The sequence below is a fragment of the Citrus sinensis genome, chromosome 5 (assembly GCF_022201045.2).
Source record: "Citrus sinensis cultivar Valencia sweet orange chromosome 5, DVS_A1.0, whole genome shotgun sequence".
Taxonomy (NCBI): domain Eukaryota; kingdom Viridiplantae; phylum Streptophyta; class Magnoliopsida; order Sapindales; family Rutaceae; genus Citrus; species Citrus sinensis.
Genome location: NC_068560.1, coordinates 33,523,954 through 33,541,086, shown reverse-complemented (window position 1 = coordinate 33,541,086; position 17,133 = coordinate 33,523,954). Strand labels below are relative to the sequence as shown.

Below are 17,133 nucleotides of genomic sequence, written 5' to 3'. Positions count from 1 at the left end.
CAATTTACCACTCCAATACTAATTTACCCATTTTGCCTTCAATTTACGAGTCATTTGTGTGGTTTAAAGTTTTTTTTTCTCTTATTTCACATTTAGCTGAAATTTAAATTATTTTAGTTTAGGTCGACTGCCTCAGCTTATATCTAATGTGAAAATTTTTAAATAGTTGGATTATTGGCATTCTTTTGAAAATCTAATTGTGAATTTTACGATTTTAGATAGTATGATATAAGGGTGGGCATGAGTTGGGTTGGATATGGTTAGTGAAAATCTAATCTAGCCTATTTTTTATTGGGCTGAGATAAAATCCATCTAACCTAATTAAATAAACTTGTTTAACCTAATTATACCCAAATCTTAAATCATCTAGTTCAGTTGATTAGGTTGAAGGTAAAATTAAAATTTAAAATTGAACAAAGAAAATTATATGAAATTTGAAATGAAATTTATTAAAATCAAATATAAATATTTTATAACATGAAAATTCCATTAACTGTCTAGTGTACAATAAAGAAAGTTAAAAAATTAACTATCTTTAAATTAAGAAAATTTCCACAATAAGTAGCTAGACTTTATTTCCCAAGTATCTCCTTTTCCAATACCAAAGTTAGACTTTTTAGATAATTAGCTACCATCATGTCCAATAATAAAATGAAAGTGATATATAATTATGTTTTGTTAAGTATTCACTAAAAAACAAAAAGAAATTGAAACCAACTTACTTTTAAAATTAATCTTATAAGATAATAAATATACTTATACGAGAGAGTGATTTTGGTTTTAGAATTATAGTCCAGAGCAGCAGATGCAAGAATGAAATAGCCTCTTCTATTAAAAGAATAAAAAGAATTAAAAATTAGATTAACCGTTTAAGTCTTTATAATTTTACAATTAAGAATTAACATATTATCATTATCCTTGTTAGCATATTATTATTATTATGGATTTGGTTGGGTTAGACTGGTTAATTATAATTAATCCCACCCAAACTAATTGTTAATTAGGTTCGAAAAAATCAAACCCAATTAAACCACAATAATCTACTCATGGTGCGTTTACTAATTAGTAATTAGAATGGGCTAGAATCGGAATCAGAAATGTCAGAATAAGTTATTTACTTGAGATGTAGGAATCGGAGTCGAAATGGGATTCATTCCATTAATGTTTTTACTTTGCCTTCGAATCAGAATTAACTAACATAATTTACTAAAATGCCCTTTGTTGATTATTGTCAATAATAATAATAATGAAATAAATAAAATTATAGTGTTAGTACTTGTAACAACTTATTATTATTATAAATTATATTATAATAAATAATAATAATGACATTAATAAAAATAAAAATATTATTATTTATTAAACTATTATTGTAATTATAATTTATTAATTCATTATTATTATTAAATAATTTCATTATTATTATTATTATTTATGAAAATATCATTGTAATGAAAATTTATTACAATTATTATAATAAGTTGTTGTTGTTGTTGTTATTATTATTATTATTATTATTATTTTATAGCAAAAATGTTATTATAATTATAATTTTATTGTTATTATTATTATTATTATGAAATTATTATTATTTTTATTTATGAAGATATTATTATCATTATAATTTATTTATTTATTATTATTTTCATTATTATATTATTGTTATTTATGAAAATATTATATAATTAAATTTATAATTGTTATAGCTGTATCAAAATTTGTAGAAAAATTCCTCAGAGAACGACAAAACGTTCACTTATACCGCATCATTTATCAGCTCCAAGTTTCTTTTGTAACATAAATCTTGTCGATTTCCTTTCATGTAATCAAACAAAACCCAGTTTTCTAAGCTCCTTGTGAACATTTTAAATACTGCGGCCGTGGCATGGTTTTCATGATAATTTCTCTTTAACTTGTAGTTGTAGGCAAAGTTGAAATGCCTTAAGCTTGCGAGGAGGAAAGCTTTTGAATAAATTTACCTATTTAGCGAAATTACAAAGGTAAATTTGGAAGTTAGTCTAAAGTTAAATGGTTTCTTCTCAAAGAAAAGAAAAAAAGAATGCAATGGTAATAACTTTTTTTTTTATAATTAATTTCTCAAAATATCTACTGAATTCACAAGAGATGATGCGGAATGTGTCAAACTTGTCCTGTCAATACATGAGATAACCAGACATTAAATATTTTTAGCCAAACAGGAGACTAAGGTTCATGAACAAAAACTTAAAAAGTGCCTTTAAAGTTTCGTAGCGACTCTATACTTACTAGAAGTTCAATGACAAAATCTAATTTGTTGAAAGAGCTCTAGAAACAGATCCCCAGTTAGGCCTTTGGCTATCCTAGCTGCAAGTCCGGTGTTGTTAAAAGATGAAGGGTTATGTACTACAAATAACAAAATCTATTTCATCAACTACACATAGTCGAACTTAGCAAAATCCACCATATAATTTTGCACCGAGAGCATTTATGCTTCTCTTTCATGGCAAGAGTAGTCATCGCGAAAAACTCTTCAGTAGGTCTTATCCATTATTTAATAATCTTTTGGTGGATAGCTTCAACCGTGCGATTAGTTGACTCCCTAATTTCTGTTGCAGTATTATCTGCTTCTCTGATTGCCTCCACTATCTCTTCGAACCCTGCATCATCCTCTCCATTCTCATTGTTGAATCGACTGCTTTCCGTTGCAGCAACAGCAGCCAACTGCTTCTTTAAAATAAATCAGTTATAATAATTTTCCAAAAAAATATAATGATTCTTTTAATTTTAACCGGTTAACCTTTACTTACAAAAAATATTAACCGGATTGTAATCTGTTGAAAAAATAAAATTTATATGATTATAATTATTATGTGCCGTTGATCTAATCTAACGGTACATAATAACTACGGCATTAATGCCGTTATTTTAATTACGACATCATAGAATTTTTCATAAATACACACATGCTATATGCTATCATAGTCACTTAAACCTTGGTATTATAACTACTTATTATTGGTTGCAAATCTCACTTTTTAATCTTAATTATCGAACTCCTAATGCTATTTATTTATTTATTTATTTTATTGATGAGAAAAGTATTGCCAGAAATGTGCATAAAATTAGAAGGCCACAAGAACTTGCCTTCCTGAAAAAAACAACAAAAGTTTGTCAAAGAAGCTTATGACGAGATGGCTTCCAAGACTCCGGAACATATCTACGCCGCCGCCTCATACAAAAACAGCTAACAAATATTATTATAATAAGATTTGATGAAAAGGAATTGGGATTCTTTTTTAATTATTGGAAAAAAAATTGTTTACCAACTATTTGGTATTGAGAAAAAAATTTAATAAACTGTTTATTTTATAATTTTTTAATAAAAAATAATGTTTTATAAATTTTATAAAAACTGTTAATTTCAATTTAATTTTGATAACAACTTTTGAAAGCAGTTAAGGATTATTTTTTATAAGTAATTTATTAAATGAATAACCACATTTTTTCTAAAATTTATATTATAACCATAATATTTTAACAAAAAGATTTTTTTTTTTATAATCGCTAACGTATAAACCATTAGATATCATACTACCGCCACAATCAAATTACTTAATAACAATTATGTACTGCAATGACGGTATTGCACAATCATAAAAAGAGGCTGGCATAATATGATCATACTTCAATCTTTGATGAAGGAATAGAAAAAGATAACTGACACTCAAAAAAAGTATCACAATACCAATGGCTCTAAATAAGAAGAAATAGAAAATCTAAGGAATATTATTGTAACAATTTTATTGTGAATGTAATGCATATTAATTTTCAATTTTATTTGGATCGTGTACTAATATGAATTTTTATCATATTTTATGTAGCGGATTATGAAGTCCCTTATATTTTATTTAATTGAGTTTTCACTTTACGTCATTTTACATGTCTGAAAAGAAAAAAGACACGTCCAAACAATTTATTAAATATACTCGAAAAAATAAAAAATTATTTAAGGTTATGTCTAATTTAATCATTTTATAATAAAACAATACTTTAATAATAAAATTCACCGCATACATTGATTGAATTCTGCTTTGCAAACTTATGTCTTTTTTGTTTTTTAAGATAAAAATGTTTCATATTGAGAGGTGTGATTATTTATGGTAACTTATAAGATCAGCTTGATAAATATTTTATTTTTTTATCTTTGTTTTTTCCGCCCTTCCAGATTGAACGATTGGCCTAGGAGAAGATGAACTCCGTAGCATTTTTTTTTTTTTTAACCTCAGCCGCCTGAACAGAGCATTAGAGCGATTGGAGTTTGTTGAATAATTCGGGTACTTAGGCATTGCTTATATTTTATTTATGTCAAAAAAAAATTTTGGGTCTAAATATTATTGTTTAGGTGTTTATAACTTGAATCCTTGCTATTTTGGGATTAGAAATTAAAAAAAAGAATACTAAGTTTAAATCCTCCGTAATTGAAGTTCGTGTAATTTTGGTTTCTGATCGAGTTTGGCAGTTAAACAGAGTTAGAAATGCAAAGGTACTTTAGTTAAATCAAAACGTAAATTGTTTAAATCTAAAAAAATTGATATCAAGGTAATTCATTTATGGTTAAGTGTCGTTTTCATTATTGTTAGTTATTTTTTCCCCTAACCAAATAAATAATGGTGGCACTTATAGGCTCAAATTGAGCATAATCGGTGGAACTTTAGCTGACATCAGGTTTATTTTAACGAACAATTGTGACTCAAGTGACGATTATCCAAACAAATATTTATGTTCCGTATCAGAAATGGCCAGATACGGCACCTTCGCTTTTCCTTTACCTGCCAATTATATCAAGTGGCGTAGTTAAAAAATTTGATCTAACGAGAGCAGATAATTTAAAATATTATTTAAGACAAAAAAAAATTAAGAAAAAATTAGATATTTCGATTCTAATATAGATTATCAATATACTAATTATAGAAACTAATAAATATTTTAGACTTAATTTGTTGTGTTTCAGTTGGTCTAACAAAAAAAAAACCATCTATTTAATGTAATTATATATCCACACTTAAGATCCTACAAGTAAAGCATAATACGAAATTTATAAGTTACATAACAAGTGGTAGACTATTTCTTATTTTAGTGGGGCCAATTAAAAAGTTTCCATTAACAAGTTGATCCGGGTTTGAAAGACAAATTTAGCAATCTTTTGCTCTGAGCAGCCATTAGTTGTGCATAGCTAGGGTGATGTTATTGAACACATTAAGTTTCTCTCTACACCCGCTTAAAAAAATATGTTAATTATTAGAATTGTAAATTTTAAAATCTCAAAATCACGTTTTACTTTTTTTTCTTTTTCTACTTTAAGATTTGAATTTTATTTCTTTATTATCACATTATACGTCTTGAAATCTAAGTTTCATTCTTTTGGCCATTGATTTTTTTCTTTTATTAGTAAATCAAACCTTATTTCTTGTTTCTTATTATTATTCTTTTCCTATTGTACATCTTAAATTTGTTGTTTCGAGGATAGATATGAAACTTAAATAAACTTTATAGTTTTCATTGTTGGGAAAATCTTATTGATATTCTTTCTTTTATGGTTGATTTTTTATCTCCATTTTGTAATAGCTATTGTGTAATTAATTTTGAGAAGTTTATATTATTTGAAATTGAATGGTAAAAATTTAAATTACTTACGGTGAAATTAAGGAATGGGAAGATAAAGAGAATTAGAGTTAACTAAATTATTTTAAAAATAAAAACTTAATTTAAATGTAAAATTTTTTTAAAAAAATTAGTGAGTTTAAATAGCCCCATCCATATTTATATTCATTAAAAAATTAAAAAAAAATGCATAATGGCTAGAACGACGAGAGAATGGCGAGAGAAACGGTGGCATTACAAGGAAAATGCTTGTGCTGCCGTTTCTCCCCCCACTATCACGCACGCGTCATTCTAGATAAAATAATAATAATAATAAATTTCTGCCTCACGAAGAAAACATAAATAAAGCAAAAAGCTATGGCAACATGTGGGTATAATAATATCTACTGCAGCCAAAATGTCGCCACTTTACTTAGAAACAAAAAACTACCCTTTTCTTCTGAGCTTCTTCACTCCTTCTGAGTTTCTTTACTCAAATCTCCCACTTTACTCAAATCTCCCACTTTACTTAGAAACAAAAAGCTACATTTCTTTTGAGCTTCTCTTCCAGGAGTGGGTGAGAGTGGATAAGCTAATATAGTTAAGCATGTCCGTTAATTGAATCCTTAAGCTAATTTAGGGGAAAAATTAAAAAAATAAAAGCAATTAATTGAATTTTTGTCTACTGAAATGTACTACTAAGTTCTCTGTTTGATTCAACAGAAATGCAAAAAGTTCAACAATAGTAAATATGTGGCGCCACAGCTACAGTGAAATTTAGAGAAAATCTTACTTCTTATTAGACATGTACATCTATTTATATAAACTTAAGGAATCCCTTGTGCAGGAATAAGGCTTTGAACTTCCAGAAGAGATCATTACCAACAATGCAACAATCAAATGCACTGACTTTTTACCATTAACGGCTTCAGGTAAAGTTGAGGGAGAAAAAGTTCTTGGGAAAATTGAAACTCCGTTTGAGAATATGAAAGTTGCTGCTTATACATTTAGTGCTATTTCACCCTGCATGAGGCTCTTTGAAGTTATCGCTAAAGAGATTCAGGCTCTTCTAAATCCTGATGATGGTAGTCACTTATACAAAAAATGGATTGACTAATTGGGCGATGACCGGTCGTCGGCGGTGGTTGTGTCGTCATCAGCAGTATTACTGTTCAGAGAAGAAAGAAAATGGCGAGGACGGAGGGGAGTGGGTGAGAGTGGATAAGCCGATAGAGTTTTCGATTTCTCAACATTTCTCTGTTATTTTTTATTAATTTATTATTATTATTAATTTATTTTATTTTATTTTTTTGTCAGGAAGGGCGTGCCGCCGTTTCTCTCGCCCTTCGAGACACCTAGCATGACTCAAATTAAAAATACACCCGAATTCGGTCTATAAATACAAACGCTTAATGCATTCCATATGCCTAACTAGCCCTCGAGAAAATTAACTAAATTAAAGCAATTTAACAAGATGGAATCAATGGCGAAAGTGAAAAATTTTCTTAATGCCAAGAGATCAAAGGGCCCTGCCTCGATACTGGCAATTGGCACTGCAAATCCTCCCACCTGTTTCAACCAATCTGACTATCCAGATTTCTACTTTCGTGTCACAGATTGCGAGCACAAGACAGAGTTGAAAGACAAATTCAAGCGCATATGTAAGCAAGCAAGCATATTTGATAATGTTTTCGCTTAGTTTGTATGTCGTTTGTTAATTGATGTATGTTACTTAATTTGCTCGAACATGCAGGCGATAGATCAGCGGTCAAGAAACGTTATCTGCATGTAACAGAGGAGGTGCTCAAAGAAAACCCAAGTATGCGTAGCTACAATGCCCCGTCTTTGGATGCACGTCAAGCTTTGCTGATTGAGCAAGTACCAAAGCTTGGTAAGGAAGCAGCAGCGAAGGCCATTAAAGAGTGGGGCCAGCCTTTATCAAAGATCACTCACCTCGTATTCAGTGCCATGGCCGGCGTCGACATTCCTGGTGCGGATCTCCGTCTTATGAATCTTCTAGGCCTCGAACCGTCCGTAAAAAGACTCATGATATACAGTCAAGGCTGTTTCATTGGTGGGGCCGCCATCCGTTGCGCCAAAGATTTTGCGGAGAACAATGCCGGGGCTAGGGTTCTTGTAGTATTTTCGGATATCATGAACATGTATTTTCATGAGCCGCAAGAAGCCCACCTGGACATCTTGGTTGGGCAAGCTGTGTTTGGTGATGGAGCTGCGGCTGTCATCGTCGGTGCGGATCCTGAGGTCTCAATTGAACGCCCATTGTTCCACGTAGTGTCCAGCACACAAATGAGCGTCCCCGATACCAACAAGTTTATCAGGGCACACGTGAAAGAAATGGGAATGGAACTTTATTTGTCAAAGGATGTGCCTGCGACTGTTGGGAAGAACATTGAGAAGCTGTTAGTTGATGCGGTGAGTCCGTTTGGGATTAGTGATTGGAACTCCTTGTTTTACAGTGTTCACCCTGGCGGCAGAGCTATTCTAGACCAGGTCGAACTAAATCTTGGACTGGGCAAGGAAAAACTAAGGGCAAGCCGACATGTGCTGAGTGAGTACGGTAACATGGGGGGTTCATCTGTCTACTTCATACTCGATGAGATAAGGAAGAAGAGCATGCAGGAGGCCAAACCCACCACCGGTGATGGCTTGGAGTGGGGTGTTTTATTCGCAATTGGCCCGGGACTCACGGTGGAGACAGTCATTTTGCTCAGCGTCCCTATTGATTCCGCCTGTTGAATCTGCTTTCTGCAATTTTTCAAAAATAAAAATAAAATAGAAGTGGCCGCTCCATGGAATGTATCGAAGTTTAATCGAGTGTTTGACAAAAATCCAAGCCTGCTTGACCCAATGTCCCAGTCGGGGAGCCTGGGAATTTGGAAAGCTCGTTGTAGGCCAATATTAATATTATATTCTGAAATGAGACGGAGACTTGTCTACAATTAAATAAAAATGTATTTTCCATTCTCGACAGTTCCTTATTGATAGAATTATCCTCACGGGCTGCTTGTCAGACTGGTAGCATCAGCTAATATTATAATGACATTTCCATTATCGTGTTCTTCTAAAACCATCTCGAAATAACAACTAAAGTTAAGCAAGCTAAAATATTTTTACCTTGCGTCTTCAATTCTTACCTCCTTAAATCCAAGCAGGAATCGACATCACATCACAATTTAACAGAGAAAAAGATAAAATAATTTGTTGCGCTCCGCTGGCGTTATGTTCGTATCTAGACACCAAGATTGACAAAATTTGGCTGATTAGCTAAGAAGCCGATTGCACCATAAATTGAGTTAATCATACCGGTTGCCTTATTTTATCAGTCGATCATATTATACCAGCTGTCATGAGGAGAAGCGGCAGCATAAGTTCGAGGAGCATATTATATATATATATATATATATATATATAATGAAATATTCGCTTAACTATATAACAAGAGTAATGCTATATTTTCGTATCTCAATTGATAATAAAATCAATTGATGTCATACAATACAATATTTATGGTAATAGGTTATAAGTATAGATTGTGTATCACTCGTGAGCAAGCATAATAATACTATTAAGGATATTGATACAGTATTTAGAAAAGATAAGAAACATCTATATTTATTAATTTGTTGATGAATTAATATTATGTTTATTTAGTCTCAAAAGTAGTAGTTTATCGAAACCAACGCATGCCTACAATGTGAACGGAAGTCGCACAGCATCAGAAGTTTATAAAGTAATTTGCTTGCCCACCGCATGTTTGAATTGCACAGCATATATAAATATCACACATTTTTATTTGTTGCGGTTATTATCTTTTTTCTGCTTTCTATAATTTATAATTGGATTTCATTGGAATGGAAATAAATGAAAAGATTAATGTTGCATTTACATTTTAGATTGGAGTGTGAATTCTGAGGAGTGGGAATCCTGATATTAGAAGTGAGGAGTGAGAGTGAGAGCATGTTGTTTACTTATACTGGAATAGGAGTATGGAATTAAAACTAAAATTCAATTTATATGTTTACATTGTACTGGATTAGGAGTAAATGATTTTAAATTACAGTTTTACCCTTATTTAAAGAATTACAATTTTTAATTACAAAATTAATAAATAAAATATATTTGAAAAATAAAATATTTATTTTATTATATTTTTAAATTAATAGTAATTATTAATATTCTTAATTATGTAAATCATAATTTTTTATTAATTTTAATTTGAATTACGTAAATAAAAAATATTAATAATAGCAACACAAATGAAACATTATTATTATTGATAATATAGTACAAAATTAATATTTTGTTAGAATAAAATATTTACTATTATTAATTAAATAAATATAATACTATTATTTTTAAATAAATATAATAATATTATATTTCAAATAAAGATATAATATAGTAATATTATTAATTCTCTATGAGTATGATATTATTATTTTTAAGTAATTTCAACTTAGAATCAATGTAAATTATTATTTTTAATTACATATAATAATATTATATTTAAATATGTTTAATAATATTATTTTTAATAAATTTAATTTATAAAATAAAATAATATTGTCATTTAAATAAACATATATTATTTATTTTATTAAATTTAACAAAATAAATATGTTTATTATTATTAGTTTTAATAACTTTAATTTATAAAATAATATTATTTAAATAAATATGATATTATTTATTTTATTTTAAATATAAAGCTAAAAAGGGAAGAGGGGGGAGTGGACCAGTCTCCCACCACACCCTATGAAAGTGAGAATCCTACACCCCACTCTAAAATTAAGAGGGACCCACAGAGTGAAATTCCTACTTTCTCTTTAAAAATTATAAATAAACACTGGAATGGAAAGAATCCACACCTCTCACTCTCACTCTAAAAAGTAAACACTATATAAAAGCAATGAAGAGCGAAATTCGATTGTTTTGTTTGCTTTTTACAAGGTATTGCGGAGAAAGAGTAGTTATTTACATTTTTAACCCGACGAATATGCTACTTAGTTACGAATTTATTAATATTCTTTCATAAAAGTTCCAATTATCTACCGAGTGTTATTTTAATATTTATAACCTTAAATTTTTGAAATTACCATACATAAAATTCCAAAAACAATGTCAAGCAATTTTATTTTGATTAAATCAAATAACCAAAAACGAAAAAGATACAAGTTAATAGAAATTTTATTTTTGATTAAATCAATAACAAAAAAACGAAAAGGATACAAGTTAACTTCCTATTATCACCTTTCTTTTTTGTTGAATTAATTTTTTTAAAATACATTTCTAATCATGTTGCTCAAGTCAGTGGGGGCACATGGCCCCTGCAGTCCCTATCTACTACCATCGATTGCTGCCATCTCCTGAAAATTTAAGGTCCTAGCTGCAGTTAAAAGCATATCCATTCCTCCCCTACCCTTGTCCGATTCCTCTTCATCCTGCTTTTTCCGTTTATGCATATATGCCTTCTTCACCCTGCGTATTTCTTCGATCCCAGCATCACATTTTCTGCAAAACCACGTACCCTTGGGAACCGAAGTGCGCGGCGGCTCCATACAGTATAGGTGGTATCCCTGATCACACCCATCACACATAACAATCTTTTCATCGTCCTTATCAGTAAGACAAGCCCTACATAGACAAGAAGGACAGAACCAACAGGGACCATAACGTTTCAACTGCTTTGGCGTCAAGCATCTCTCATGATAAAACTTACTGTAGCAAAAGGCATGTTCACATGATCTGAACTTGTCACTACTTTCTTCTACCTTACTACCACAAATTTTGCATAAGTTCAGAGATTCCCTGCTGTCAACCCCGTTATCAGTTGGCTTATCGACATTAGCTGTAGTACAATTTGAATTCTCTTCAAACTCTGCAGACGTTTCCCCGTTTGCCGGACAAATCTCATCACCAGCTTGATTAATTTGGATCCTGGGGGCATTGGCATTCATCCTCTCGCAAACTATGCAATTCTCATGGGGTGATCCAAATCCTTTTGCAGTGCATCTAGCACAATACCAACTTTTTGGAGGGATATCTTTGAAAGCAGGCTCAATACAGGAGAGATGATACATTTCCTCACATGAATCGCACACTAAACCATCCTTCTCACCAGCCTTCTCCTCACATTGCCTGCAAGTGTGAACCTTGTACACATCACATGCTGCGGTTTGCTCCACTTTAACAACAGAATCAGGTTCCATGGTAGATAACTGCGACGCGGGCAAAAAGTTTCAAATATCCCTCATTACTAAGATCGGATAGGTTAAGTTTTGAAACTCATAAGTTCATCACAAGACTGTAAATAACATTTTTATATTGGATTTGATCACTTTCTCTGCAAAAAGTAACCTAACCTATATGCTAAAGTGCTGGTAAATTTTGCATGTAGAATGGAGAGAAACTTCAAGCAAGCCAAAATCCTACAACTGTGGCTGAGTTGAGTTGGTTGAGGCCAAAGCAAGGACCAGCTTTAAAAACAAAAATACTAAATGTATTTAATTATCACCAGAGACAGGAGGGGAAAAGGAAGAAGTTTCCACCTGCCTGATTAAGCTAATTCAAACTGCCAGTGAACAAACAGCTGGAGATATATGAGACAAAATGAACCATTAAAATCCCAATGCAAGTCCACCGTAGACGGAACTTTGTTGCTAAAATACTGTTGAACTTCCCAAGAAGAAATAATGCTCCCTGATAATGCTAAACAATGCTCTATTTCCAATGTAATTATGGTGCAGGCACATAACTCAGCCTAAATATCAAATAATATATTGACAATTATATGCACATGTGAATTCAAAAGCTTCAGTTCTTTGTATTACCAATGCCAGTGAGAGCACATCATAAGCTTTACCTCATTTTTCCTTTCATCATAACTGCAGTGTGCTGAGCCTCCCACCTGGAAGAGAAACAAATATTTTAACTGAGGCAGGCTCCAAGCAACCATAAACTGAACTTATCAAATTTTAGAAGCAAGGAAGAAATTTGTTCAGCATAAAACTCGAGTACTCAAAGCAAACGAACATCCACAAGTTGGTATCTTACATGCTCAATGTACGAAGCTTGAGACAACTCTGAAAGTTTCTTTGCAAGAGTAATTATTTCAGCACCAATCTCTTGAAACTTCTTCCATACCTGCCAAATGTTTTACAAAGTGAAGTATAAGAGGAAAAAGGTACTTAAATTGTCTGAAGAAGATCAGGCTAGAAAATGAAAATAACAAATAATGAGAGCTTCTGCAGAAAATCAATTTTGAAATGTTGGTATGTATTTCATTTGTAATGACACTCAGAAGATTGACATTTCAAAAAGACAATTTATAGTTATAGTTAGTTGCATATCAGTCTCCCCGCAATTAAAAAGCACGCATATTATATTGCATTTACTCTCACATAAAATGGGGACAAAATGAAGGAACAAACATCTATAAAGAAACAGAAGGACGAAGGTAAATAGTTCAACAATAATACAAGTTCATGAATGCACAATTAAACACAGTCAACATCAGAAAGAACACATGGAAAACGCCAAAAATAACATTTGAATTCCATTAGTAAAGATGAGGAGCACAAGCATTGCCCGTTTCATAATCTCATGCATCAGAAAAATTGCATTTCGGGCGAGAATTAATGGTAGGGTACTTATATTCATCAAAGAAAGATGAATGCCCATAAGCATTTACCAAGAATATCTCTATGGATCAGTGTGTACAAGGCTTGCATACATTCTATCATGAAAGTAAAGAATCGGGATGTATATGTATCAAAAAGAGGAAAAAGAACAATAACCATGTCTGAGATTTTGAAATGCCATGTACGAATAATAACACCTTCTTAAAGGAAAATCTTTGATCTAGCCATGGAGAAACAAGTTTTTCCACACCAGAGACGACGCTTAGGAGATTGAAAAGAAGTGAAATGAGCCCAAACAATAACATTTAAATCTCATGTATTAAATGAAAAATGTAACTAATAGTGTCAGATATTTTCTTCTTATATATTTGTTAAAAAAAAAAATCCAGTTATAACTTCCTCCTGGAGCTAAGACTTGATATGCATTATCAGTAACATACAAGTTTATCTTTGAGAGGATAATATACACCCATACAAATCACCACAATACTGAAAACCCTCAAAATTGACACCAGATTGCTCCAACTATCAGCGGAATACTAAGCCAACCAAACATTGAAGCACTATTTCTTTGACATCCAACTCCAAAAAGGGAACTCAAGCAATGATGATTAGTTTTGACATGGAACTCATAATACCTGTTGCACATCAGCCATGAATTGCATGGGTGAATTTTCATATGCTCCCTGCTTCATCCTTGAGTTAATTGCAGATAAGTTGAAAACTCTGTCAACCTTGATTCCTTGGAAATTTCCAAGAAGTACTTTGCAAAGTAAAGTGAACTTTTCGGAAGTTATAATCTCCAAGAAAGCACGTTGACACATATCAGTATTGGTACGGCGATCTGATCTATGTAAAGGTCCATCTGATATAACACCCACATGACTTTTAGTCAGATACTGGGTTCCATTATGAATCCCTGTTTGCAAGCATTTGTTTCTATCTTCATGAAGAGTATTCAATCCCTGCAACATACACAAACGGAACTAAAAAAAATTTCTGAAGGAGAAGGAAAAATAGAGATGGAAAACACATGATGTCCAATACAAGCAAATCTGGTGCAGCCCCGACCTTAACTGTTGTTGCACAATCCATTTCTGGGTGAGACAAAAGTGCTTCTCGAATACATCCCTGTACGCCACCCTCGTCATCACTAAATGACTGATACAGGTGCTCCAGTACAACATCTCTGAAGTTCTGCAATAAGTGAAAAATTAAAATTAAAAAAAAAAAGCACCATAGTCATTCCAGAAGACAAGGCATGTTAAAAAATTGCATATAAATGTGTCCTATAGTTCCTTACAAACTCAGCATGAGACCAAGTTGCTTCAACAAAGCCAAAGACCATGAAAAATCATCACAATCCAAAAAAGTGAAAACTAGGCAGGAGATTCCATCAGTTGGATCAACTATTAAAGTCTAAGCCGATTTATCAGGCTATTTCCTTTTTCAAGGATAACATAATGTTAAATACATTTTCCCATACACTCAAATTTTTCGAAAGAGCCCAAAAGTGAGGCTACTAACCCAGCCTTACCCAAAACCGTTATATTAAAGCCAACATGCTGGCAACCTTAAGTTGCACAAATAAATGTTTGACAAAACCAAATTTCTGATTATCCAACTACGCAGCAGCAAAAGAGAAAATGGCTTAATAACATGGAAGTTTTGTTTTGAATACCAGGCTACAATTGCAAATTATTTTGTTCTGGAACTCCCATCCAAACAACTTACAGATGCAAGTTCTTCTACCAGTATTTTTTAAAGCAATAATAAATAGGATAAAAGCAGGCTGACTATGTGCTGCAAATCATACATAAGTGATAAGTACTAAACTTTTATGAATACATTAACAAAGTTCATGAGCTTCATAAAAATATATAATCATTTTCCAATGCTTATGAAGTAGGATACGTCACAACTTATAAAAGTGTCACATCAGCAAGAAATTTCATTTGGCAATCAAACCGTAGAGCTCCCTGCAATTACCAAGAATAGATATATGAAAAGGTGAACAAATGGAGAAACATTAACTGTCAATGGCAATACAGGCCAAGATCTCACAAATCCTGCCCAGTTATCATATATTTTGATTAATGTTCCAGAATTCCACAGATATACACAAGACTCGCGTCATAGCCTTCCATACCCTTTGATTACCATTCAGGTAGGCAACAGTTATAATGAGGGAATGCTAGCAAGTAACAGATTCACTCAATCTCTAAACAGGTTATCCTATCAGTGACAACTTTTCTCTACTCATGTCATTCAAAGCCTAGTGTTACAACTTATTAAAAGTTGCATGGCATATTTTAACATCATTTGAAATCTTTACAACTCATATTTCTTCCTTGAACTTCAAAACTAGCAAAATTTATCTCACAAATTCACTATTATAGTGAAGAAACCAATTTATTCTTGCAAGCATTTATACCATAAATACATTCATGGCAACATACCTGCTCAGTGTTTTTATCAGCAGTCTCCACAGAAGCCGTCCAATCCTCTAAACTTTTTCCCTCAGAACTCGAATTTGCATGCTTCCGCCTCTTGTAGGTCCGAAAACCCTCACCTAGGCTCGAGCTCCCATAAAAAAAGTCATGCTCAATTCTGACTCCACATCCGTTATTCAACTCTTCTCTTTTCAACCACTCCGTATCACCATTGCTTGTTCCTTCTTCACCACCCATTTCTTCAAAAACCATAAGACAAAAAAAATGCACCTAAGCTTTTCACCACCAAATTAGGATTTCAATGGGGCACAAACATTCAACAGTTTTATAACATACAATGAACTGTTACATACCCATTAAACTAATAAAACCATGATATATGATAATGAAGTTAAAACCAGCTATTTTATTTCAGGAAAAATCCATCAGAAATAGAAAATTTAGGGTTTCCTTATTACAGCCACATTCAAGCATTACAAAACTCAATTCGATCGATTAAACACTCACTGTACAATATACACCAAATCAGCAAATAACACCAAAATTTGAGCCAATTGAGTGTTCCAAAACCTAAAATACTATTTAGTTACATGGAAATTAGACGAGAAAACGAAACATTGACTCGCAGCACTTCCTACAGCTCAATCTATAGGGAAAAGAACAAGGAAATAAATAAACTGAACCAATCCACCTACTAAAAAGAAACTCTATAGATGAAAATTCTAACTCCTATATTTCAGAAACTGAAAAATAAAATTTAATTCATTTAGTGTGTTGTTCTTTTTCAATCGCATTGTACACAGTTAACAAACAGTTGCTAAACAAAGCTAAAAGAGAATTTAGAGGAGAAAAGCTTACCAGAGCGAATAATTTCAGAACCCTAACAATCAAATGAAGAGGTTAATCTTGTGTCAGGCCTCTTTCTTTGTCTCTTCCAAGTTTAAAGACTTATCCGCGTGTTTCTTTAAAATCTTTCAAGAAAACAGTGCGTCTTTTCCAGTCTCTCACTCCCTCTTCTATTTTATTTCTTTATTTATCTTTTAGTTGTGTGTCTTCCGGGTCGGGTACGGGGGTGGCGACCCGATTGTGATGGAGTCTTTGGACAGCACCCAGCGGAAGCGGGGGGTGACGTGTTGACACTTGAGTCTTGACAGGTGTCGGTTTTCATCACTGGAAAGTCATACGCGAGTCAACGGCCATTGGTCGCTTTATAATTCCCAAGTCCTAACTTGTTCTCTTTGGATTATATTATTATTTTTTTAATATTACTTTACATGATTAAAAAAAAAGCATAATTATGTAGAGACCAGCTTAGATTTTCGATTTATCATATAATTTTAAGCATAGACCGAAAATGGCTTCTTCATTTAAATTTTGGAAAATCCTACCCTTGGGGAAGG

The 17,133-nt window shown here is 32.1% G+C and overlaps 2 protein-coding genes across 5 annotated transcripts; one reads left to right on the top strand and one right to left on the bottom strand.

Moving 5' to 3' along the window:
• The first annotated feature begins 7,059 nt into the window (after positions 1 to 7,059).
• Positions 7,060 to 8,606, top strand: LOC102626778 (chalcone synthase-like). The gene is made up of 2 exons (XM_006472966.4): positions 7,060 to 7,280; positions 7,373 to 8,606. Exons 1-2 carry the CDS (start codon positions 7,094 to 7,096, stop codon positions 8,374 to 8,376), a joined length of 1,191 nt encoding a protein of 396 aa, XP_006473029.2. The 5' UTR covers positions 7,060 to 7,093; the 3' UTR covers positions 8,377 to 8,606.
• A 2,203-nt stretch (positions 8,607 to 10,809) lies between these two features.
• Positions 10,810 to 16,791, bottom strand: LOC102629159 (PHD finger protein EHD3). Of its 4 annotated transcripts, XM_025096840.2 has the most exons (9): positions 16,592 to 16,791; positions 15,740 to 16,003; positions 15,195 to 15,259; positions 14,584 to 14,717; positions 14,352 to 14,477; positions 13,919 to 14,245; positions 12,694 to 12,783; positions 12,503 to 12,547; positions 10,810 to 11,858 (listed from the first exon to the last, which is right to left on the bottom strand). In XM_025096840.2, exons 4-9 carry the CDS (start codon positions 14,626 to 14,628, stop codon positions 10,977 to 10,979), a joined length of 1,515 nt encoding a protein of 504 aa, XP_024952608.2. In that variant the 5' UTR covers positions 14,629 to 14,717; positions 15,195 to 15,259; positions 15,740 to 16,003; positions 16,592 to 16,791; the 3' UTR covers positions 10,810 to 10,976. The 4 variants fall into 4 exon arrangements, with proteins under 4 accessions (XP_024952608.2, XP_052297861.1, XP_052297860.1 ...); XM_052441901.1 differs by having other exon boundaries at positions 14,584 to 15,259; XM_052441900.1 differs by lacking the exons at positions 14,584 to 14,717; positions 15,195 to 15,259 and having other exon boundaries at positions 16,592 to 16,788.
• Between the last annotated feature and the right edge of the window lie 342 nt (positions 16,792 to 17,133).